This window comes from Leucopleurus acutus (genome assembly GCF_964270905.1).
Source record: "Leucopleurus acutus genome assembly, chromosome: 3".
NCBI classification, from domain to species: domain Eukaryota; kingdom Metazoa; phylum Chordata; class Mammalia; order Artiodactyla; family Delphinidae; genus Leucopleurus; species Leucopleurus acutus.
In genome coordinates, this window is record NC_139145.1 from 5,652,993 (window position 1) to 5,678,554 (window position 25,562).

Consider the following 25,562-nt stretch of genomic DNA (forward strand, 5'->3'; position numbering starts at 1 on the left):
AATGTCATTCTAAGGGGAGTCCAGGGGTAAGGACCAGAGGAAGGGGGGTGACTCTCTGAAATGTCATGCCAAGAAGACATACCAGCTACTGCGACAGAAGAAGCCAATTGTGGTTGGCTATTGTTTGTGCAGGAAAATCCCAACAAGAGTTGTGGTTGTGTAGGAAGAGCTCTAATGGAGGCTGACATTAAGATAGTAGCAGAGGCAAAAAGAAAAGTGGATGGAGTAGAGAAATGTCGGGGAGGTGAAATTGACAGGGCTTGGTGTCCTGAGGGGTAGTAAGGAGGCAAGGCTCATCTCCGGGTCTCTGGCAGGGTCACTGGGAAGATGGTGCAGTCACACTGATATGGGGACACAGAAGGAGGAAGGAAAACAAGGAGTTTGGCCTTGACAGCTTGAGATTGGAGCGCGGGTGGGAATATCAGACAGTCACCACTGGAGACAAGGGCAGAGGCCATTGGAGACAAAGTCTGGAGCTTGGAGGAGATAATCTGTCACCAGAACTAAGGCTCAGTCTGTACCTGGGGTCAGGGTTCAGCACATGATGAGGGTTGGGGTTCAGATTGTGGCTCTAGGATGGGAACTCAGTCCATGACACCAGGATCAGGACTCAGTCCATGACACCAGGATCAGGAGTCAGTCCATGATACCAGGATCAGGGCTCAACCCATGACACCAGGATCAGGAGTCAGTCCATGACACCAGGATCAGGACTCAGTCCATGACACCAGGATCAGGGCTCAGTCCATGACACCAGGATCAGGGCTCAGTCCATGACACCAGGATCAGGGCTCAGTCCATGACACCAGGATCAGGGCTCAGTCCATGACACCAGGATCAGGAGTCAGTCCATGACACCAGGATCAGGAGTCAGTCCATGATACCAGGATCAGGAGTCAGTACATGACACCAGGATCAGGAGTCAGTCCATGACACCAGGATCAGGAGTCAGTACATGACACCAAAGTCAGGGCTCCGTCAGTGACATCAGGTTGAGGTTCAGTCTATGACACTGGGTTAGGGGCTCAGTCTGTGACACAAAGTTTGAGGCTCAACATGTGACACTGAGATCAGAATGGAGTCTGTCATCAGGGTCAAGCCCGGCCTGTTCCTGGGTCAGAAGCTTCCATGCGAAGAATAAACTCAGCCCTGGCCTTTCACCTTTAGCCTTTGGATCCCAGACTCTTAGGGTCACAGATGCAAGGCATAAGGTTCTGCCTCTGGCCTCAACAGGCCACAGGAGGCCTCAGGCCTCTGTGAGGTCCCTGCCCAGGGAAGCAGACAGACCCTGCATCCTCTCCTGAGGCCCCCTGGGGCCTCGGCTGAGGGACGGGATGGCTCCTCCAGGCGGCTTCCCCTCCCCTTCCAAGCTCCCATCAGCCTCCAGGACCCAGCCCCGCATCTGGCTTTTCTCGTCCTTCACAGCCTGCTTGTCGTGTCCTATATTTCCCTGAGTCATAGAAGCTGCCTCACGGGAGATGCAAGGTTGAATGAGGGCAGCAGAACAGAGGCCCTCAACCAGGTTGGGAGAGTAGCTGGGAAAGTAGTGATGGTTTCTAGAATATTCGCAGTGATGGGAATTCCCTGGCGGTTCAGTGGTTAGGACTTGGTGCTTTTGCTTTCACTGCCGGGTCCGGGTTCCATCCCCGATCAGGGAACTGAGATCCCACAAGCCGTGTGTCTTGCAACCACCACCACAATCCATTTCAGAACATTTGCATCACCCGCAAAAGAAATCTGTAGCCTTTAGTCATAGCCCAGAGTTTCCCATTTCTCCCCAGCCTTAGACAATCACTCATCTATTTTCTGCTTCTATGCATTTCCCTGTTCTGAACATTTCATATAAATGGAATCACATAGCATGTGGTCTTTGGTGGCTGACTTCTGTGATGTCACATCACGTCTTTAAGGTTCATTCATGGTATAGCAGGTGTCAGAACTCCATTCCTTCTTTTTTTTTTTTTTTTTTTTTTTGCTGTGCCGTGCGGCTTGTGGGATCTTAGTTCCCCAACCAGGGATTGAACCCCAGGCCTTTGGCAGTGAAAGCGCAAGTCCTAACCACTGGACAGCCAGGGAACTCCCAGAACTCCATTCCTTATTATGACTGAATAATATTCCACCGTATGGATGGACCACATTTTGTGTATCCATTCATCTGTTTATGGACATTTGGGTTGTTTCCACCTTTTGGTGATTGAGAATAATACTGCCATGAACTGTCATGTACAAGTTTTTGGGTGGATCTGTGTTTTCCATTCTCTTGGGTATAGACCCAGGAGTGGAATGGCTGGGTCGTATGGCAACTCTATGCTTAATTTTTTGAAGAATTGCCAAGATGTTTTCCAGACTCCTTGAGCTTTTTATGCCTATGTGATACCTTTTCATTCATCTGTTTATGAAATGTGTTTATTTCTGCCTTGGCTATTTTCTGCTGTTCTTGCTACCTTCCAAAAGCCCCAGCAATTTTGCATTCACAATTTTGTATTCGTTTTCTTAAAGAAGGCTCCCCAAATTATACAACTGTCAGCACCCCCCAAAACTTGGGGCAGTGTTTGTATTTACACAGCTGGGAGGAGAAGGAACAGAAGTGGGTACAGACAGCTCACCCCATGTTGGGATAGAAAAGGACAGCCTCACCCCTTCCCCTCTGCCAGCTGCAATGGTCATAGGCAGAGGGGCCACAAAATAGATCACCCCACCCGTACCCTTTGGAGGGTGAAAGTGGGCTACTGTTAATCATTACTTGACTCGGTAGCATAAACCAGGACTGTCCCCAGCAAGATGAGACATGGGGTCCCCCAGCCACAGGGGACCCAAGCTAAGGCATGGATTAGGACCTAACTGCCACTGTCCAAAGGCATCGCCATCCCTCTCCCCACCCCCACCTTGGCCTTTCCTGAAACTGCTATCGCTCTTACCGCAAACGTGCTGTTCAGTCTCTCTGGGTATCACCTCCATTGGATTCCTCGCCTCCACCTTCACCCACATCCTCCAGCTTCACCTCCAGGCACTCTCCCCTCAGCTCCCTGGTTGCAGCAGGACCCAGGATGTTTTTGCAGGGGGTGTGGAGGAGCGAAGGGAGTCCAGATGCCAAGGCAATGCAGTGCAGTGCAGTACAACACAAGGCAGTGCAATGCAGTGCACAGGAGAGAGGCACCGTAGATGGGGGGGGGGGGCGGTGGACGAAGGTTTCTGGAGCGAATAGGATGAGGTCTTTAGGCAGGTGGCCCTACAACAGGAATGGGGGGCTCTTAGACAGTGGGTCCTGCAGCGGCAGGGACAAGGCACAGGAGGAAGATCCTGGTGGACACCAGTGGCTGGACCAAGACATTTGACCTTCTTCCTGCAGGCGGTGGGTAACCTCCGTGGGGATTCAGATACGCAGGGTGACGCGCTCTAGCTGCAGTGTAAGGGGCAGGGGGAGAGAGTCGGGGGTGCCTGTTTCTCCCCCGGCAAAAGACTCCATCCAACACCCAAGATCAAGCCAGGGCACCCTCCTGACCTGGAGGGAAGGAAGGTGACCAAGCACCCCAGGATCGGGCCCTGAAAGGTGGGCGCCAGCACACCCACCTTCCAGGTGAGGAAACTGAGGCGCAGAGAGGTGACTTCCCCAAAGGTGTGCAGCCATTAGGGGCAGGTCCAGGCAAGGACACAGTCTGGTTGACCCCAAACCCCTTGTTTGCTCCTCTATACCATGCCACCCAGGGGTCCCTGGAACTCAAAGTACAATATAGGGACAGAGACAGCCTGAAGTTCTACCATTAGAGACCCTCTAAAGGTGGGCACTGGGTACTTGCATTTGGTCTTAGGGACCCATGCTAGCAAATGAGGGCTTCTTGCTAGAGCAGGCATGACAAATCGATTTCATCTCATGAGCTAACTCAGATCAGCTGGAGACGGCTTCCAACCATGATGCAGTGGGAAGCGTTCCGAGGGGACCGTGGCTCAGGAAGAAAGAGCCCTGGGATTGAATAGAAATGTCTGTCCCAGGCTCAGCATGAGTGGTGTCGAGTGGTGTCGCGTATGTTGGCTTAAAGAGGGAACTCCCTGGCGGTCCAGTGGTTAGGACTCACTCTTTCACTGCCGAGGGCCTGGATTCGATCCCCAGTCAGGGAACTAAGAGCCCACAAGCCACAGGGTGTGGCCAAAAAAAAAAAAAAAAGATCATGGGGACCCTCCTCCCCTGCCATCCCATTTTACAGATGAGAAAACTTAGGCCCAGATGCAGCACTCAGGTCCTGACTCTTCAGGCCTCCCTCTCAGCCGTGACCCCTTGTCCCTCCTTTCCCCACAGGCTCTGAGCCCAAGCCATATGTCCAGCCCTTTGACTCTGGAGCTGCAGACTCAACCACCAAGAGCAGCAGTGGACCCTGGAGGCCTGAGGACCCAGACTTCCCCGCCATGGAGGATGAGCAGGCATGTGTCTGACTGCTGAGACGGGCAGGAGCTGATGACGCCTGCAGCAGCAAGTACACATTTTTAGCACCTGCAGGAACACTGTGTGCATAATTTCAGGGAACTCTCCTCAAAACATGGCAGAGTAGTTCTTATCCCATTCTACAGATGAGGAAATGAATGCTTTCTGGAACAAGAAGAGGGAGGGTGGGATGAGTAGAGGGGAGGGTTGATGGATGGATGGAAAGAAGGAAGGATTGACAAAAGAGATGGATGGATGGATGGATGAAAGAATGGAGGGAAGGGAGGGAGGGAGGAGGGAAGGGTGGCTAGATGGGTGCATGGGTGGGTAGAACAATCAATGAAAAAGGAAGAAAAAGCTCCCATGGGCACCTCTGAGCTAGAACAGCCCTGCAGAGTGGTCCTAAATCAGGCTGAGATGGCCAAGCCGTTATGTCCCCACATCAATCAGTCGTGGCCTGTGGACTGCCCAGGAAGGGATGTGACTTCCCAGAAGGAGACTGACAGCTGACAGCCATCTGCTGGCAGCCCTCCTCCAGCATCTGGGGCAGCCCATTCTCACTGAAGGGGGGGTCTGGGTGGCATTTTATAACACCCACCACACTAAGGAAGGAGGGTCCATTACAGTCAAACCATATGTAGGAAATGCTGTGTATCTGCCCCTATCATTTTACAGAGGAGCATACTGGGGTCCAAGAAGGAAAAGAATTGGCCTAGGTGTCAGGGAGAATTCAGGGTAAATGAAGACAAGACCAGGACTTAAGTTCAGCTCTGGACCTTCCAGGGCTCTGGACCTCTTGGGATGGGAACCCTGGGCTGCAGGCAATGGGGCAGATAGGATGGCAATGGAGGAAGCGTGTACCTGGAGAAGCAGGGAGCCCTGGGTATATACGGGGAGGCTCTACCCCACCACCACCAAATAAGCCCCACCACCCACATCCGTGTCCTCATCTAGTTGGTCACCAGAGCTGGAAGCAGCAGAAGGCAACATCCTTGCCCTTCCTTCCCCAAGCCCTGTGAACACTACATCTGTACAACCCTCAATTCTGTCCATGTCTCTCCTTCCTTCTCCACTGCCCTGGTGGAGGCCACTGTAATCGCTCACCCAGGTGATTTGCACAAGTGTCTTCACTGCTCCAACAGCCCTGCCCCTGTCCAAGCCTATCTGGGCTCTGCATCTTGCATAATCTTTCTGAAGGCAAATCACAGCCTCCTGGCCTCCATACCACCATTGTTTGGAACTTAGAGATTAAATCCTTCCTTGGCCTACCAGGCCTGCTGATCCAACCCCATTCCCTCCCCCCCACACACCCCTTCAGCCATAAGGAAATCTTGCCAGTTTGGGGGGGAAGCACCATGAGCTCTCAAGCCAGCAGGCTTCTGAACATCCTGTTCTCTTAATGCCTGGAATGCCCTCACCCAGAGCCTCTACCTAGCTAACTCCTACTCATTCCTCAGGGTTTCCCTCACTGTCACTTCCTCCAGGAAACTCTCCCTGATTTCTTCCTTCCTTCCTTTCTTTCTTCCCTTCTTCTTTCTTTCTTTCCTTCTTTCTGTCTTTTTGTTTTTAAAACATTCAGTAGGACTTTTCATTGAAAAAGATATATATACTGATAAGATGTAAATTATTTTAAAATATATGCAACTTGACCTATATAGCCAGCTCAAGAAATCATTTACATGTCACATAGACACTATTTTATGTGGTTGGAAGTAGGGTTTGGGGGTTTTATTTTGTTACGGAAACTGTCTACAGATGGTCTAACCTGTCCTAGTTGAGTTGTCCTTCGTAGATTTCGCACACCAGTGATTACCCCAGGGTTTGTCCCTTTTTAAAAAAGGAATTTTCTATATGATCTGGCTTAGACTAAATCTTATTTTTCAAACTTAAAAAAATTAAGTTTAAAATAATAATAACAAAAAAGGGATTTTCTAAGGATAACTCCAAACCAGAATTCCTGTCCCTTCAAACAGGGTCAGCTGGCCCCCCTTCAGTTCTTCTCCAGCCCATTTTCTAGAACATTCACTCATCCTTGATTATAATCGCTGGATTTAGTTGTCAGTCTACTCCAATTAGCTCCATCTGGCAGGGTCATCAATTTGCCCAGAGGAAGGGCCCTGACTCCTGAAGTATAAAAACAATAACCATGGTTGCAACAACCAATATCTACTTCCATTGATCGAGGGCTTGCAATGTGTAAGCATCATCTCATTCTACCTGCCCAGCAATCCTACAAGAAGGCAGCATCACGCCCATTTTAGAGATGAGAAGACTGAGGCCCAGAGAGGGTTAGAAACTTGCCTGAGTTCACACTGAGCTAATAAAAGACACGCGAGGGATGCAAACCTTGACTAAGGCCTTTCTATCATTCCAGCCATCCGAAAACTGTCTGTCCCTGTTATTTATTTGCTCTTTTGTTTGAAATCAATTCCCTTTTTACACGATGAAATGGAACCAGAGAAATGATATGCTTGAAGTTGCTTTGGTGTGCTATTTTTTCTTAATATACAAGGAGATAAATAACTATTTACATTTTTAAAAAACGTGGACCCATGTACTATCTCAATCTGCACGCAGCAAGTCCTTTGGTAGAGTGGGATTCCTGGGACATCTCGTCTCTGGGTCTGCCATTGAAGGGGGACCCGTCCCTCAAGGTTCCCCAGGGTTCCGGGAGCAGGAACCTGGATTTACTGTATCCTCTCTGGGGCATCAGGGCCAGCATACAAATGTTTAGGGAGATGCCTGGGAAGGCCCTCAGTGGGCCGGCTCCCATTTCTGACCCAGGAAATGTTGGAGGAAAGATACAAGTTCCCCAGCAAAGGACAAAGCCCCCTCCCTCCCCCCTCCATCTCTGTACCTGCCACAGCTGCCCACCATCCCCTTCCACCCAAAGCTCTGGCGGGGTTCCCACTTCTGCCTCCTGTGAGGGAGGCCAGATAGGAGAGGGAGTGGGGAGGGCCCGGCCCAGGCCAAGAGGCTGTCCTGATGTATTTATATTTATAGGAGGATGAAAACCAGAGAGGCAAGGAAACTTTTGGGGCCGTGGCAGAGGAGACAGGAGTTGGCAGAGGTTACCAAGGCACCAGGGATGGGATTGGAGTGATCTCGGGAAGGCTGCCGCTGAAGTCATAGGAGAACCAGGGGAACCTGGACCAGCCAGGGCCAGAGGTGTGGGTTTTTTGGACGGAGACTGAAGAAGAGGGACCCTGGTATATGAAAGATACAGGGAGGAAGCAGCAGACAGAGAAGAAGCAGCCAGGGAAGTTGGGGGGAGAAAGATCAGTGGGTGCAGGTACTTCCCCAGCGGTCCAGTGGTTAAGACTCTGCACTTCCATTGCAGGGGACATGGGTTCGATCCCTGGTCGGGGAACTAAGATCCCACATGCCAGGCAGTGCAGCCCCCCCGTGGCCTGGGTTCAAAAAGGCAATCAGAGAATTGCCGCACGATCCAGCAACCCCACTTCTGCAGATCTACCCAAAAGAGGTGAAAGCAGGGACTCAGACAGACATTGTACATCCCATATTCATGGCAGCATAATCCACAAGAACCAAAAGGTGGAAGCAACCCAAATGTCCATCAAAGACTGAATGGAGAAACAAAATGTAGTTTTGTTTATAGCCATACAATATGGTCCATCCATACAATGGAACGTTAGCCTTTCAAAGGAAGGAAATTCTGACCCATGCTAAAATACGGACGAACTTGAAAACATTACGCTAAGTGAAATAAACTAGACACAAGAGGACAAAGATTGTATGATTCCACTTATACGAAGTCCCTAGAATAGGCAAATTCAATAAGACACGGTAGAGTCGAGGTGACCAGGGGCTCAAGGAGGTGAGAATGGGGAGTTACTGTTTAATGGGTACAAACCTTCTCTGGAGGAAGATGAAGAAAAGTTCTGGAGATGGACAGTGGTGACGATTGCACAATAGTGTAAATGTACTTAATGCCACTGTGTTGTATACTTAAAAATGCTTAAAATGGTGAATTCTATGTTATGTATACTTTACTACGATTTTAAAAAAGAAGGAAGGTGTCAAAACTGTAGACAGCTCCAAGTGGGGGAGGTGAGAGAAAGAGCCAGACCCTGCATAGCTCTTCCACCCTCATTCCACGGCAGGTGTGGACACTGCCACCTGCGTCCTGCCAGCCAAGATCTGCAGCCGACCAAGAGCGTGGCTCTTGGCTGGCAGGTGTTTTCCACTTTCAATTGGCTGCTTCTCTGAAAATTCCCCACACCAAGTGTTAGCAGGGACCTTCCTGTTACCCCTCCCCTAGTAAAGACTGGCCATGGCCGGCCAAATGGTCCAGGGATAAATAGGATTGCAATATTGAGCAGATAAAATTAAAGGATGCGCAGTTAGACTTGAATATTGTCATGTTTGGAATCTACTTACACTAGAAAAAAATTCGTTGTTTATATGAAATTGGAAGTTCACTGGGCGTCCTGCATTTTATCTGGCAGTCCTATCCTGGGGCCTCTTATAGAGCTCATGAAGGGGGCCAGGTCTGCTCAGTGGGCCCTTCAGGCCACCAATTGGGACAGTCCATCAAGGGCTGCCTGAGCTCACATAGATGTCTGGGGTCACATCTCAGGGTTGGTTTTGCATGGAGCACTTATAGAGGACTTCCCACCTACCCACAAAACCCTGTCTGCGGACAGTGCTAACAAAGGCCTGGAAAAGGACAGTCCCTGTCCTGCAGATCCTGACAGCCCAAAGGAGGGACACCTTATTTAGACTGGAGGAGTCAGGAAGGCAGCCTGGAGGGCATGCCCAAGCTGGGTTTTGACGGGTGAATAGGAGTTCACCAGGCTGCCTCTGGGTGGCTTGGGAGAAGAGGTTCTCCAAGGAAAGGAAAAAGCAGGTGCTCTGTCTGGGGGGGAAATAAATGACAAATAGAATGACTGGGAGGGAGAGAGAGGAAAAAGAAATAGAAGAGTAACAAGGGTAAGAAAGAGGATAGAGCTTTGGATCCAGACAGATCTGAGTTTGGGTCTGGCTCTGCGGTTTACTGACTGTGTGGCCCAAGACTGTGTGGTCCTTTCTCCTCCCTGAGCCTGTCTCCTGATCTGGAAAGTGGGACAACAGCGCCCCCTGGTGGAGCTTCTGTGGGATTAGGGTTAACACCCGCGTAGTTCTGGGTGCAGATTGGTTGCTGCTTTGGTGGATGTGGCAATCATCGTCCACCCCTGTGTATCTTCCGTGTCCAACAGCGCCTGGCACATCGATGCCTCATGGGTGGGTTGCGACGTGAGGCTGCAGACGGGCCAGAAGCTGGAGGCAGCCTACCCTGGAGCCCTTTGCACTGTGCTCACGAGCTCAGGCTTCTGCTGTCCGGGAGCGGAAGTTATTGCAGGGGATTTAGGAGCGCAGAGGTTCCAGGCTACACGCTGGTAGGACGGAGCAGGGCCGGAAATAGGGGGAGGCAAGCGAGGTGCGGGGTCCGAAACTGTCATGTCTTAACATTTTGATAATTTGCTCATCACGGAACTGTTTGCACTGTATTGAGTTCTTTTTTTTAATATTATATTAAAGTATGATTTTCTTTATTCTTGTGTTTTGGGGCACCCCCTACAATTTTATGTCCGAGGTGAGTGCCTCACTTGCCTCACCCTAGGCCTGGGAGGGAGACTTAGGGTACAGGAGACCCATGAGTACACACCCTAAGCAGCCCCGGGAAAAGACTAGGAGCCCCTTGGGACCTCCCTGGTAGTTCAGTGGTTAAGACTCCGCGCTTCCACTGCAGGGGGTGCGGGTCCGATCCCAGGTGGGGGAATGAAGATAGCGCATGCCACGCAGTGCGGCCAAAAACAAAACAGACTACGAGCCCTGACACTGCCTGAAATTCCACCAGTAGCAGTGGCACCAAGGATAATTTACCTCCGTGCAGCGCTTTTGCAAATTGCGTTCACAGGCATGATCTTACGTGAGGCTTAAAACAGCTGGGTGAGCCGACAGGACAGAGGTTATTTTGTCTGTTTCATAAAACCATCAGACAGAAATTCAGTAAGGGAGGTGGAATCAGGTCTGCCAGCCCAGATTTCTGGCCCCTTTTGGGGGGATAAAGCCTTGAAGGCCTGGGTTAGACATTACACTGAGGGGACCACCCCCATTCTACCCCACCTGCCACTAGATGGGCGCTGAACCCAGGTTGGACGGGAGGGGCGTGGGCAGGGTCTGCGAGTTGGGGGCCTCTGCTGCCCTCGGTCAATGCCTTTTCCCCATCCGTCTCCAGGAGGATGGAATTCCAGGGCTGCTCGGCAATGGCGAGAGCTCGGAGGACTTCAGCCTGGACTTGGGGGACCTTCAGGGCAGTGAGTATATCCAGGACCTGGGCCTTGAGGTCCCGTCACAAAGCCAGCCTAGGGGGGCCAGGGGCAGTGAGCCCCCTAGCGAAGAAGCCGGAGAAGACTCGCCCTTCTCCAGCCTGGCAGGGTCCCAGGGCCTGCCTCGAAGACGCAGCTGGGAGAGGTCGCGGAGCTGCTCTGAGACCAGGCAGAGGTCAGTCCCGCCCCACCCCCAACGCCTTCCGGGACACACCCCCAGGGCGGCCAGGCTACGCTGCCCCCCTGCCTCTCAGTCATCTAGCTCAAGGGCCACCAGAGGTGTCTGCACTGTCAGAAGGCAGCCCCAAAAGCCCTCTCCGGAGATGCAAGCCTGCACGCAGAGCTCACGTGGGCACATGAATCCGTGTGCATGGGTAAGCACGCACACGCTGAAGGAGCGTGCACCAGCCCAGACTGGAACTGCGTGAACCCGGCCGGCAGGCTCACACCTAGATGTGCACACCCGCCCGTGCACCCTGGGCGTACATGCCCACGCTCAACACACAGGCGTGCATCCTCTCCCTGCTCAAACCCAGGGACGCATAAACATGTCACTTGCACATGCGTGCACAAAGCCACAGATGCACTTGTGATCAAAACACAGATGCGTGCTCAGTGCCACCCACAAACCACAGTGGCAGCCCCAAACAGTAGAGAGGGGTGCTTTAGCTGCCCCCTCCACCCCTCACGGGTCCCCCCAGATAGAAATCCAGTCTGTGTAAAAAAAAACAGTGGGAGGGAGGACTTCCCTGGTGGTCCAGTGGTTAAGACTCCGAGCTTCCAATCCAGGGGCATGGGTTTGATCCCTGGTCGGGGAACTATGTTAATACCACATGCCGCTGGGCCAAAAAAAAGGTAAAAAAACCCAAAACACAAAAAACAGTGGGCCCGCGATGCAAATGGAATTTCAGCATCAAATCCCCCAGCCAGACTCCCCACCCGCCTCTCTGGTACTGGGAGAGCTGGACCCCTCCCTGTGCCCTGTCCCCCCAGAGGGCTACCCACGGGTTCGCTCCAGGCCCCCATGCTTCACATGCTGGAGCTGGGGCAGCAACCAGGTGGAAGAGACCCGACTCCCTCCCTTCCTCCACCAGGCTCAGCCTCGAAGCCTCAGCTGCAAATGAGGGGTCCTGTCTCCCTCGGACACTGGCCAGCCTTGCTCTGAACTTGCCAGGAGAGGGCCTGCAGGCCTGGACCAAAGGATGTCTGTCTGGGGGCGGAACCCCCCCAGAGGCACCAAACAAGGTGGGTGCAACCTACAGCCACCCCAGATGATACCACACCTGTGGGCCCAGGCACTGTCTCTGCAGGTTCCAAGGAGTGCCTTGCCCATAGCTGGGGGACTGCTTTATCGTGGCAGGTGTAGCCCGTGACTGGGGAGTCGCTGGGTCCTGAGATCGCAGCCCAGACCTGAAGGTCCTTTGCTGGGCTGGGATCCTTGGCCATAAGTTCACCCCTGGGCTGGGGAGCAGAGGCATGTCTCCGCATCTTTGCAGCTGGAAGGAGGTGCTGCCTGTGACTGGACTTTGGAAGTAGGGAGGGCTCGTCTGAGGTCTGGGATTTTAGCCCAAAACTGGGGAATGCATGCTCGGAGCTGTTGCCTCTGCCTGGAGCATCTTTGCCCATGACCATGACCTGGGGGGAAATGACTGGCCACGGCTGGAATTTGTGGCTCAGAATTCCAGAGCTGCAGCCCACAGCTGGGGAGGGTACGGCTCCAGCCCTCAGCTGCTGTGGAGTCCCAACGCTGTGCTCATGCCCCATGGCTGGGGGCAGCCCCTGTCTGCAGCTGAAGGCTGGGGACCCTCGACCCGGCGAGCCTGCCTGCAGCCTGGGCTGTCTCCAGGCTTAGCGAGATGCTTATTCCCTGCAGGAATGTGACAGCCCCGAAAAAAGAGTGAGGTCACGGTCGGTTCCCGTGTCCTTCGATGAGATCAGCTCCCTGGAAATCTTTCCGGCTTTGGAAGTGCCCACTCCAGCGGTTCAAGGTAGCCCAGGCTGGGGGTTTCCTTCATTCAAACCAAGTGGAATAGGGGGTTTCTGCTGGAGGGTCCCCTGGATGGGGCTGGTGGAGGGGGCTTAGGGTCCCCTGGACAGGAACTGGGCAGAATGCTGAGGGGGTGGGGGGGATTCCTGCATCATATGCCCTTCCCCCACCCCTACTCCCCCCCCCCCGCCCCGCCCCGGGATCCTCCAGCCAAGGTGGACACAACACTGCAATGACAGCAGGGCTCCCTCTTCTCCCTCTGACTCTGTCTCTTTCTTTATTTCCTTCTTTGTCTCTGAATCTCTATCTGAAGAGCTTGTGTCCCTCTGGTGTCAGACAGACCTACAGGCCAAACCGGAATCTACCACTTTCTAACAAGTCTCTAAGCCTCCTTAACCTTCTCACGGAGAAGGGGACGATTACTGTATCTCCTTAGGGTCGCTTGGAGGGTTCACGGACCGCATATGTGTAAAGCGTTTAGCCAGTCGTAAGCACTCATGACACGCCGGGGACACTTCCATCCCTGGCTCTCTGCCCTCTTTTCACCTCTCCCCCCTGAGAGTGGCAAGCCACATCTGGACAGCCTCCATTTCTGCAGGGGTGGGTTCAGGGGGCACCATGCCGGGCTGGTCCTGCCCCAGGGTCCCCTTCACGCCTGTGCCTCTTGGGGTGGGGGCTGATTCCAGGCCTGGATCCACCGGTGCTGGAGTGCATGGAAAAGGACCACGTGGAACCAGATCATGTGTGAGTGTCCACCCCTGGGTCAGGGAGGGACCCCCTGGACAGCCAAGGAGTCAAGGCTTGGGGAGGAGGGAGGCAGGGTGTAGCATCATCACTGTCTGTACGTGACCAGCCACTGTCCCCCTATAATAATCTCGATCTTCTCTACCACACCATCCTTCTCCCCGGAGAGGGACCCAGACCCCTCAGAAAGGTTCTCAACAGCATGGGGAGGGGCTGGGGACCCAGTTTAGCTGCTGCATCAGGACCCGGGACCGGGTCGGGCAATCACAGCTCGCCTTGGGGAATGTCTGTCATGTGGGGCAGCTGTGGGCTGTTTTTATCTGCCATTGCAGGCTAATTGTCCAGCAGGTGCTTCAAGAACTCCGACAGTACCATGGGTAAGTGGAAAGGGGGCTAGGTGTGAGGCAACAGGTATGTGAGGACAGATGCGGAGGACAGGTGTAGGGGGAAAGTGTAGGGGGACACGTATAGGAGTGAACAGGCATGGTGTGAAGACAAGGAGAAATGGGAGGAAAACGGTGACAGGAGAGGTGGGAGGACGCCCAGGTGTGGGAAAGGGCAGGATGCAGAAGCGAGCCGCCACCAGTCCATGCACTACCTTTGTCCAAATGGGAAAAGGTACCTCTTTCCCAAAATACTGCCATCTGTTAGAAAAACGTCCTGACATGCAGATTTTGTTTGACCAAGACCTGTTATCACCCTCTGCTGGAAAACCCCTCGCAATGACCACGTATACAAGCCCACATGTGGAGGGATGGTGGGATCTCAGACATGGCACGGGGTGGGGGGCACACCTATCCACAGGAGCCCAGAGGGAGAGGGGCACGAGAGGGGGCATCTGCGGGAGGAAGGAAGGGCTGTTGTGTCTGTCCCCTCTGATCCTGCAGGGCCCGGGAGAGGGCTTGCTTGTCCATCAGCCCCGGAGGAGCCCACTCAAACCTCACCTGGTTCGAGTTCCTGTCCGAGTGAGTACGCAGAGCTGCTGGCGGGCTGCCACTGGATTCCCACAAGAGGTTACTGTGGGCCCTGAGCTGGGGGCCCCGTCCTCTCACTGGAACCATCAGGGCAATCAATGGTAGGGGTGGTAGGGGGGCTCCTCATATGCCCTGGGAGGGCAGAGGAGGGCTTCTTGGAGGAGGTGACAGCTTGATATGGATTCCGATGGAACAGTAGGAGTTCACCAATACGAAGAAATGAGGATGGGGAAAAGAAATCGGTGCCTTCCTCAGGAACGGTGTCGGGGTGGGGCTGGGAGGAGGGGAGGGAGGGGGGAGTCAGCAGAGGCCAGAACACACCTGGGAAGCACAGGAGCACAGCTCTGTGGTGAGCGATGATGGTAAGCACTGAGGGGTACAGACTGGAGGTACGGAATCTCCCTCCAGGGACTAGGTTCTCTGGGGGCTGGGTTTCTTTGTCAATGACTTAGTACATATTTATTAAATGAGGGTGTGCCAGCCATCCAGGAGAGGCACGATCTGGGGCTGGAGCATTGGATGGGAAGAGGGAAGCCGGGTTTGACAGATATCCCACCGGAAGAATGGGCAGGATTTTAGGCTGATGGAGATAGGCAGGGGGCATGAATCAGAGGGAGGAGACTGCGATGGACAGGGCCCATGAAGGGACCTCAAGTTGGAGACCATGTCACCTTCCCCTCTGCAAACCTGGTCCCCAAGTTTCCTGAAATTTGCAAACCTCTGTAAATGTTTGTTCAGTGAATGAGTGAGTGAGAGAAGGAGGGAGAGAGTTAGGGACCACAGCAGGGGTGAAACAGGATGAAGGGGCCTCAGGGAGACAGATTCCAGGTGGATCCCAGAAGCGACCTGCAGGACTGGCTCAGAAGGGCCTTCTGGGTCTGCTGCGCTCTTCTCACCAAACTTTCTGCCCCTCAGGAGCGAGGACAGAGCGGGGAAGATGGAGAGAAGTGACAGGAGTGCCAGGGTGAAGCGCAGACTGAGTTCCCTCCGATGTCGAGTCACCAGGCAGAAGGAGAAGGTCAGGGGGCCGGGCCGGGGGTGGCGGTGGGGGGAATCCCCCTCTGCCTTCTGCTGCTTGTCAGGGTGCCCCTGGCTCCAGATCTCTATGCTTCGAGGCGAGACTGGATGCACAGGGCATTCTAAGGCCCACCTCTGTTCCCAACAGGGGAAGAGCCCAGTGCTTCTGAAAGACAAAGGACAGGATGCTCGAGAGCGGAAAGAATGTGTCAACGGGCACCAGCTGGCTCAAGGAACCTTCTCTGGCCACTCCAGCTGCCTGCTGTGTGGCAAACCTTTTCTGAACTCTGGTAAGTCTGGTGGCCCAGCCCATCCCCCTGGATGGCAGCCACTTCCTCTCCTTCACTTCCCCTAAATCATTCTCACAGTATCCTTCTCTCTTTGCATCCTCGTCCTATTTCACCCTTTCTAAGCTCGAACCAACCCTGGCTTCCTGGATGTTCACCAGGAATCCATCCCTAAGAGCAGGGACCATTTGGTTAGCTTGGGCGCCCCCCTCCCTGCCGCCGCCAAATTCCCTTTGAGTCTCAGCTTTCGTCGTTGCAAAAATCCTTCGGCAAAATCCAGACTTGGGCAGTATATTAGTTAGCTAGGGCTGCGTAACAAAGTAACACCATCTGGTTGGCTTAAACCACAGATGTGCATTGTCTCACAGTTCTGAAGAAGTTCGACATCAAGGTGTCAGCAGGGCCAGGCTTCCTCTGAAGGTGCTAGGGAAGGGTCCACCCCAGGTGTCTCTCCTGGCTTCTGGGATTCTGGTGGCTTGTGCCAGCAGAACTATAATCTTCACATGGCATTGTCCCTGGATGCCTGTCTACGTCTGAAATTCCCCCTTTCCTAAGGACGTCAGTCACATTGTATTAGGGGCTGACCCTACCGTAGTATGATCTCATTGAACTAAATAAAATGGCAATGACCCTATTTCCAAATAAGACCACCTTCTGATGTACTGAGGGGGGTTAGGACTATAACATATGAATTGGGGTCGGTGGGGGGAGGCACGATCAGCCCGTAACAGGCAATTTCCTGCCTCCCGGGGCTGTCTGGGGGGTAATGGTGTCTGCTCAGGAAAAAGTACTGGGTTCCAGAGGCCTTGGAGGAAGATGACTCTGGCCTTTTCTGAGATTTAGTGTATCACCTTTTTGAAAACAAATCGGGCTTTGTAAGGGAGAGAGAAGAGGCACCGGCAACTGCTTGTTAGTTGCAAATTCAGGCTAGTGCAGGGTTCCTCAGCCTTGGCCCAATGGCTATTTGAGGCCTAGTAATTCTTTGCTGGGGGAAGGGGGAGCTATTTTGTGCATTGGAGGATGTTGACCGGCGTCCCTGGTCTCCACCTACTAGATACTTATTACCCCCCCCCCATCCCATGAGTCATGACGACCAAAAATGTCTCTAGATGTGGCCAAGTGTCCCCCGGGGGCTAGGATTGTCCCCAGTGAGAATCACTGCAGAGTGCAGTAGAGAACTGGCCCCAGGATGGGCTGTGCCGCGAGAGCTGTCCCTCCACCTGCAGGGCAGGTGCCTCCCTGTGTCCTGAGCCACAGGTTTTGCATTTCCTCCTTGCCCGGCCCCACACATGGGCATCTTCCTTCTTCCTGATTCCTCCCTCTTTCCGAAGCACTGTTTTTGCTGGTGCTGGGACTGTTGCCTGCTCTTCTCAGGGGTGTCCCCTTCGGAGTTTTCTCTGCATTGGAAGATTTCCAACCCGCTTTCTGACACATGGCCTCAGTTTTCAGCTGAGGCCACTGGGCTGTTGACTTCCTAATCGCTTCTTCTGGGGGTCGGGGGTGAGGTCTGCTGGATACAGGGACTTCCCTGGAGGGCCAGGATCAAGCCCCCACGGAGCTGTATCTGAGGCATCAAATTCAAGGGGCAAGTGGGAGGTTGGCAGGAGGAAGAATGAGGTCAAAGATCCGGGACTGGGCCATGGACAGTACAGAAATGCATCCACGCTATAATGGCAGGGTTGAGTATTTTGCAGCACGTTCTCAAAGCTGAAAATATTTACCTTACGGTTCTTTATAGCCAAAGTTTGCCGATCCCCGAGCTAGCTTTCCCAGCAGCAAGGAAGACCCAGGGAAGTGACTTACAGTAGCCAACAGATCAATGAACCCCTACACATCTGACCTTGAAGATGAGGGTTCCAACAGGGACTCATTTCCTGAAGGTCACTTTACAATCACAGAAGACTTTGTACAAATAGAGAGTAACATTACTATACTGAGCAGATACAATATCCCAAACACCAAGTCCTTTAAACAGATTTCCTCATTAATCTTCACAACTCTGTAAGATAGGCACTAGTATTCCCCCTTTCTACAGATGAGGAATCTGAGGCCCAGAGGAGTTAAGTTCTTGCCAAAGGTCACACAGCAGGGTCTGAACTCAGAGCCTGAGCCCCTGATCACCAATCCACTGCCACATGACGCCATTTAATTTTTTTTTAACTTTTTTTTTGATGTGGACCGTTTTTAAAGTTTTTATTGAATTTGTTACAATGTTGCTTCTGTTTTATGTTTTGGTTTTTTGGCCGCGAGGCATGTGGGATCTTAGCTCCCCGACCAGGGATCAACCCCGCACCCCCTGCAATGGAAGAGGAAGTCTTAACCACTGGAGCGCCAGAGAAGTCCCTATTTTTTGTTTAATAAAATTAATTTTTAATTCTTTTAGTTGTACCAAAGGCAAAATTTTATAGTTTAAAGGAAAATTAAATTACAGATACATGAAAACCAAAAGTTTAATATACCAAAGACACTCTGTTGTTTGATGCGCTTAATGTCAATATTTGGGGCAATTTTTAAGGTTTTCCCACCAAAAAACGGCATTAATAATAGCTCTGTACAATAATATTTAGAGTAATAGGAAGATGAAAACACTTTCATGCCATATTTTTGCCAGCTGTTCTAAAGACAGCAAACACGTGCTCAGTTGGTTTTCCTTCGCTTTGAAATAAGCTACCGGTAATTCTAAACCAGGCAAAAATGTATTGTTGCTGGATGGAATACAAGCGGTCATCCTTGCAAAAATGTTTTGCAATGAGTCCTTGGCTTCTATGAAAGCCCTAAAATAGTAAACGAGAGACTAGAGTTTATTTTCAGATTCTGTGACTGGCTTCCAATAATCTTTTATCAGTAGACTTACAGGCAAAATACCAGGTACAAAGGATCAGAGTCCATTCTTTGGTATAAGCATGAAACTGCTGTGGATTGCTGTCCGTGGCTAGCATAAAGCAACAAATTACCACGCGTAGAATGCAATGCAAGGCAGGCAGGAGGGATAACTTAAAGGTTTTGTTACTTCAAAAAGACCAGACCTGGGACTTGTAAGTGGAATCTTTTGCTGCATTTTGGCATTATACCCTAACTTAGGATATACAACTATCTATCTGAGGACTCCCCTAACCCTCCAGTGGGCGGCAGATCCCTTTTCTCCCCGAAACTTTTCATTTTATTTTTTTAACTTTTTTTATTTTTCTTAATTTTTTTTTTTTGGCTGCGCTGGGTGTTCATTGCTGCATGCGGGGTTTCTCTAGTTGCAGTGAGCAGGGTCTACTCTTCGTTGCGGTGCGCAGGCTTCATTGCGGTGGCTTCTCTTGTTGCAGAGCACGGGCTCTAGAGCACGTGGGCTTCCGTAGTTGTGGCTCGTGGGCTCTAGAGCGCAGGCTCAGTAGTTGTGGTGCTCGGGCTTAGTTGCTCCGCGGCATGTGGGATCTTCCCGGACCACGGCTCGAACCCGTGTCCCCAGCATTGGCAGGCGGATTCTTAACCACTGCGCCACCAGGGAAGTACTTTCATTTTAGATTTACAGAAAAGTGCAGAGAGAGCCCCCTTACGTGGTTCACCTAGCTTCCCCTCATGTTAATATCTTATATGACCACAATATGTCACAATTTAGGAACCAACATTGGTACAGTGCTATTAACCAAACTCCAGACTTAATTCAGATTTCACCAGTTTGGGTTTTTTTTTTTTCCATTAGTGTTCTCCTTCTGTTTCAGGATCCAATTCAGATACTACATTATCTTCAATCACCCTGTCTTCCCAGTCTCTCTGGTCTTTGAGGGTTTTTCTCCGTCTCTTCTTATTGTTCATGACCTTGACAGTCTTGAGAAATGTTACCCAGGTGTCTTGTATGATGTCCTTTAATCTGGGTTTGTCTGATGTTTTCTTATAATTAGAAAGGGGTTATGGATTTGGGGAACCTTCCTGGCTGATCAGATCGGGGGGACGTGCTATTGACATGACATCTGTGGAGATGTTCACCTTGAACACCTGGTTAAGGTAACATCTGCCGGGTTACTATTTTTCCCGTTTCCCTACTCTCTTCTTTGGAAGCGAGTCCCTCAATCCAGCCTACTCTCAGGATGGCAGGAGTCAAGTTCCACCTCCTGGAAACATCATTTGACTTTCGGGACAACCCTTTGAGGTCAGGGAAGATTGGAGCTCGTGTCACAGAAATGATGTGGCTAGCACTCAGCGTGGCGCCTGGCAATGGTAGCACCTACTGACATCATCATTATTTCTTGTTGTTGAGGAGGCAAAGCTAGCATCTAAATCACAGACCCTAACCCTGGGCTCTGACCACAGCCCCACACCTGTCTAAGGAAGCATGTGAGGCCAGAAAGGCTGTGTCTCGCTCCCAGCAGGCGGAGAGCAGGCACTGCCCAGGTATAATTCGTCACAAGCCTACCTCCCATCGCAGGTATTCAAAGCCAGATGTTACTGACTTAAGGAAACAGCCCCACAGTAAGTTAAACAGAACAGTGAATGAGTCACGCTCCAGGTAATTATGGAAGGTGCGTCTCCAGGGTAAAGCTGAGATGCTTTACCTAGAGACCAACCCCGCTGATGGAACACAATTCCAGACAGTCCTGTTCCTGGCCTTGACCTCTGAGGTCCCTCCGTGGTCTGACCCCGCCTACCCCTCCACCCTTCTCTCCCACTACCCAGCCACCGGGATTGCCCGCCGCTGCCGCCCTGAAGTCTGTGGCTGCCTGTGCCCATCACCTGTACCTTGCTCACTCAGCACTGTTCCTGGAACTCCCTCTGCCACATAACTCTTACTCACTCTCTAAAACAAAGCGAAGGGCCACCTCCCCAGGAAGCTGGCATTAGGTGACTGTAGGTTCTGAGCGTCTCTGAGGCCAATTGCTGTCAGCCAAGGGCCATTTTGTCCCCCTAAAGAACATTGGGCAATATCTGGAGACATTTTTGGCTGTCAGGATGAGCAGTGCTACTTGCATCTAATGGGAAGAGACCAGGGTTGCTCAATATCCTCTGATGCACAGAAGCCCCTGACGACAGAGAATTATCCAGCCCCCATTGTCATTAGTACCAAGACTGGGAAATGCAGCTATAGACATATAGCTCCTTAGCTCTTAGCAGAGTCCCTGGCCCATGATAAGGACTCAAAAAAATGCAGAAAATGGTTGGATGGATAAAAGGAAGACAAGAGACACCTCTCCTGCCTGACAGGCCCCTTGGAAAGGTTTTAGGGGAGAACTTTGTCAACCTGAAGGTTTCTATAACCCAGGGGGCTATAGAAATAAGGCTCATGCCATTCTTCCTGCTTAGAATCGTCAGTGGCTCCCCATTGCCTTTGGGATAAAGTCCAAAAGTCATAGCAATTCAGAGAGTGAACATTTACAGATCCATCGAGACCTCTGGGCTTCTGACCTCAGTTGGGGTGGGGTATCTGATGGCCTCAACTGGGGTGGGGTTCTTGCACTTCTGGGCTCCCCAACTCCCTGGACATGCTCCCTCTCTTGATCATGAAGCCTAAACTTAAAGTGAAGGCAGGTCACTTGGGAATTTTGCCACCCAGTTTCTGAACTGAGAGCTCTCAACCACAGATTGTGTGTGTTTTGAGGTGAGTTTGGTTTGACCTGGTTGAACAGCTTGGGCCTTAGGTGAAAGGTGCTTGGCTTCTCTCCTGGTTCCTGCCCACCCCCTCCACTTATGGGGGACCTGGGTTAGACAAGAAGCCTCAGGACCCGGATGGCTGATGGCACCTGAGGGGTGCTGACACTTGGAGAGACACCTGGCGTGGCTACAGGTGTCTAAAAACATCTGTGTGGGAGTGTCTGGCATGTGTTTCAGACTCTGAACACCTGTTTGGGGGTATCTGATAGCATCTGTGTTGGAGGGTGTCTGAAAGTGTCCATGTGGGGTATGTTTCTGGGTGTTTCTGGGTGTCGGAAAGCCTGTTTGGGGGTGTCTGATGGCTCCTGGATGAAGGTGTCCGGTACTTTTGAGATATTTGGCATGTTTTTCAGATTTTGAATAGTTTGGGGGCATTTAACACACCTACGTGGGTGTCTGACCTATTTGAGGGTGCCTGAAAGCGAGTATCTGATGGCATCTGCCTGGGTGTCTGGTATGTGTTTGGGGTATCTGGTGGTACCTATACTGGGGTGTCTGGGACCACTTGAGAGATATATGACTCATTTTTCCAAGACCTGTAATCTTCATTTCCTGTAATCTATGCTGCCACCTCTTCACAGGAGACAGACCTGTTCTCTCCATTTCTCGTACTCTCCCCTCTCAAACTTCTCGCCCCTGGAATCATCCCCCTTAGATGTCCCCAGGCTTCCACTGTACCCCAACTCCCGCATCCAGACACCCCCAATTCCCCAAGCCGCCCCCCCCAGTACCGCTATCTTCTCCCAGGAAACCCCTCCCGGTCCCGCTAATCACCCAGGACCCCGTTGACCCCACAAAACGCCCCCCAACCCCGCTGATCTCTCCTTAAGATCCCCTCTAAGCGCCCCCCAGTCCCACAGATACCCCAGCGCCCCACTGACCCCCTCCCCCAAAAAGCCCCCCACCCCGCGGATTTCCCCTCAGGATCGCCCGTAGCCCCCCTGCTCCACTAACCCGCCCCTCAAGGATCACTCTCACCCTCCTCGCAAATACTCTTCAGTCCCCTCGCCCCGCGTAAACCCGAGCGAACGACCCCTGCCTGAGGCCCCAGGTACAGCTTCAACTCAAGTCCTTAGTTACCCGGACCCACCGATCCTCGCGGCCACGCCCCCTTCCGGGCCCACACCCTCTAGTCCGCCCTCCGGGGCGGAGCGGCGCGTGCGCACCTCGCCCGCGCGGCTTCCCGCTTCCGGCTCCGGGCTGAGGGCGGCAGTGGATCCCGGGAGGCCGGGCGGCAGAGGCGGCCGGGACACTAACGAAGCTGCGGGCGGCGAGTGACCAGCGGGGGACCGAGGTGAGGCCGGCAGGGCGGGGCTGAGGAGAATGGGGTTCGGGCCCCGAGGAGGCGCCGTCGGGGCCCGGGGGCGGCGTCGGGCGCTGGACCCCCGGGGCTGCCTGGGCTTCGGGCCCGGCCCCCATGGGCTCGTCCAAACTGGCGGGCGGGTCCTGCAGTGCAGGCTGCCCCTTTCGTGCATGTGGGCTGTGTTTGGCGAATGCAGAGTGCAGACGATGCCCGCCGGTTCTGTCCGAGCCCCAGCGCTTGGGCGGTGCAACCTCCGTGGTTCAGCCGGGAAAGGACACGGGTTCCAGGTTCTGGAGCTCCCCGGGGCAGGACCTGGGATGTGGCGATGACCATAAAAATACCCAGCACCGGGGGGACTTGAAGCCTCCGAGCAGCACTTATTCCGCGGAGCAGACGTCCTCCTGACAATTGATCGTTGGGGTAACAAAAACATACGAAGTGTGTGTGCTTTGGGTCTTTCTTAGTTCTCTCTCCAGTTTCTCTCTTGTGGGAGAATTTAGATGGTGCGGTGCAGGAATGAGAGGCCCTTGGTCCTTGCACGGTTTGTTGTAGCTGTCTTCTTGTCTTTTCTACCTGATGCTCTGTTGAGATCGAAGCGGTAGAAGAGATGGCTGGCCCAAGGGGTCAAAAGTGTTCGCGAAGTTTTACCACAGAAGCGAAGAACACAGCTTTTCCCCCTTTTGCCTCCGTTCGGGGAGAGTGGAACTCCAGCCAGGAGCGAGGAAGGGCGGGTCCCTTCTTGTTGACCAGAGAGAGTTCAGGACAGGTGAACAGCCCTATGGCCAAGGGCGATCTGGGGATGATTTTGCAGGTATCCGGGTGAATGAGTAATTCTGGAGCTGTACGGAGAAGTGTCCAGAGCCCAGGCTTGAGTGTCAAATCAGATCTGGGTTCTGGTGCCAGTTTCCACCACTAAGTCTCAGTCTCCCCACCTTTAAACCGGGAATAAGGATTGGTTGGGGATTTGATGGGGTCATATGTGTAAGGTGCATGGCACAGCGCCTAGCATATGGTGAATGCTCAATAAATGTTATATACTCCGTGCATATGGTATGCCCCCAGGCCTGTATTTTAATTTTAATTTTTTTTGAAGTACAGTTGATTTACAAAGTTGTGTTAGTTTCAAGTGTACAGCAGAGTGATTCAGTTATATATATTCTTTTTCAGATTCTTTTCCATTATAGGTTATTACAAGATATTGAGTATAGTTCCCTGTGCTATACAGTAAGTCCTTGTTGTTTACCTGCTTCATATATAAACAGGTAAACAACAGGTGTGTATATGTTAATCCCAAGTTCCTGGTTTATCCCCCACCCCCGCCATCCCCTTTGGTAACCGTAAGTTTGTTTCCTATGTCTGTGAGTCTATTTCTGCCTCGTAGATAAGTTCATTTGTATCATTTTTTTTAGATTCCACATATAAATGATATGCGATATTTGTCTTTTTTTTATAGATAAGATTTTTTTAATGTTTATTTTATTTATTATTGGCTGTGTTGGGCCTTCGTTGCTGCGCACGGGCTTTCTCTAGTTGCGGCGAGCGGGCGCTACTCGTCATTGCAGTGCGCGGGCTTCATTGTGGTGGCTTCTCTTGTTGCAGAGCATGGACTCTAGGCGCACGGGCTCAGTAGTTGTGGCGCACGGGCTCAGTAGTTGTGGCGCACGGGCTTAGTTGCTCAGCGGCATGTGGGATCTTCCCGGACGAGGGTTCGAACCCGTGTCCCCTGCATTGGCAGGCGGATTCTTAACCACTGTGCCACCAGGGAAGCCGTGTCTTTCTCTTTCTGACTTACTTCACTTAAATATGATATTCTCTAGGTCCATCCCTGTTGCTGCAAATGGCATTATTTCTTCCTTCCTTCCTTCCTTCCTTCCTTCCTTCCTTCCTTCCTTCCTTCCATCCCAGGCCTGTATTTTTAAGTTGACATTCCAAGTAATAAAGAGTCTGGAAAGTTTGAGCATCTCGGTTGTTTGGACTGGGTCAGAGTTTTATGCTTTATCAGTAGCTTGCTAGCTCTATGGGTCAAGCCCTTTTGAGTGGGAAAGAAAAAAAAAAAGGTTGCTCTAAATCCAGTAAGAGCATACAGCCGGCGGGCATACTAAATTTAATTCTTGTAAATTTAACTTGTTTGAGGTTTGTATCGCTTATGTCCCTTTTCAATGGCATACCTGAGAGAAAAGAGAAAGGGATTCTTTGATTCCTTTCTTTCTCTTTTCTCCTTCAGTCGACTTGAGAATGCCCCCACGCTGAAAGTTGTGGTGGCATGTACGTTGTTCCTGGCAGAAACTGTAGTATAATTTTCATTCTTGTCACACAGTAACGATTACAGCTGGCTGCAGGGCCCGTGTCACCAGCGCCCGGGACTAGGGCTGTGGTCACCAGCTGTGCCTCCCTGGGTGTTTACCTTCCACGTGTTTAGCATATTTCTGATCCTTGTGTCAAGGTCTCCTTCATTTTTCTTCACTCATCCTGGGTCCTGTTTCCATTTCCTCAAATTCCATCGATGACTTTTTAAACACTTTCATCTAAACATTTTCATCGGGACTCTCTTAAGTCATTTTAAGCCCAGAGGTCTTTGTTACGTCCAGCCCAATCACTGTTTCTTTGTTAGTTAAACTTTACTTTTCCCCTGAAAGTGGCGAAGAGCCGCTCTGTTTTGAAAACCCTCTCTCCAGGTGCAAAACAATTCCAGTCACAGTTCTGGAGCGGCCGGTAGGAATTTTTTTGGAGGAGGAATGTGGCTGACGGGGGAGGGGCAGAGTGATTAAAATAATGTCCTTGTGGCGGTCTCAGGGAAAGGACCCCTGCAGCTATGCTCATTTTTTGTGTGGTTAAAATTGCCTTGGGTGTAAACTAAATTCTACTGG

General features: G+C 51.9%; 1 protein-coding gene across 2 annotated transcripts in view; it reads left to right on the top strand.

Annotated features, from left to right (window-relative positions):
• Positions 1-25,562, top strand: part of ARHGEF18 (Rho/Rac guanine nucleotide exchange factor 18) — a gene marked incomplete at its 5' end in the record, with an annotated part of 93,187 nt that overhangs the window by 10,390 nt on the left and 57,235 nt on the right. For both annotated transcript variants that reach the window (XM_082836264.1, XM_082836265.1), the window contains 9 exons: positions 4,295-4,416; positions 10,659-10,924; positions 11,844-11,994; positions 12,623-12,737; positions 13,423-13,480; positions 13,813-13,857; positions 14,368-14,445; positions 15,370-15,472; positions 15,620-15,761. In XM_082836264.1, coding sequence (XP_082692390.1) covers positions 4,295-4,416; positions 10,659-10,924; positions 11,844-11,994; positions 12,623-12,737; positions 13,423-13,480; positions 13,813-13,857; positions 14,368-14,445; positions 15,370-15,472; positions 15,620-15,761 — 1,080 coding nt within the window. The remainder of the gene's footprint in view (positions 1-4,294; positions 4,417-10,658; positions 10,925-11,843; positions 11,995-12,622; positions 12,738-13,422; positions 13,481-13,812; positions 13,858-14,367; positions 14,446-15,369; positions 15,473-15,619; positions 15,762-25,562) is intronic.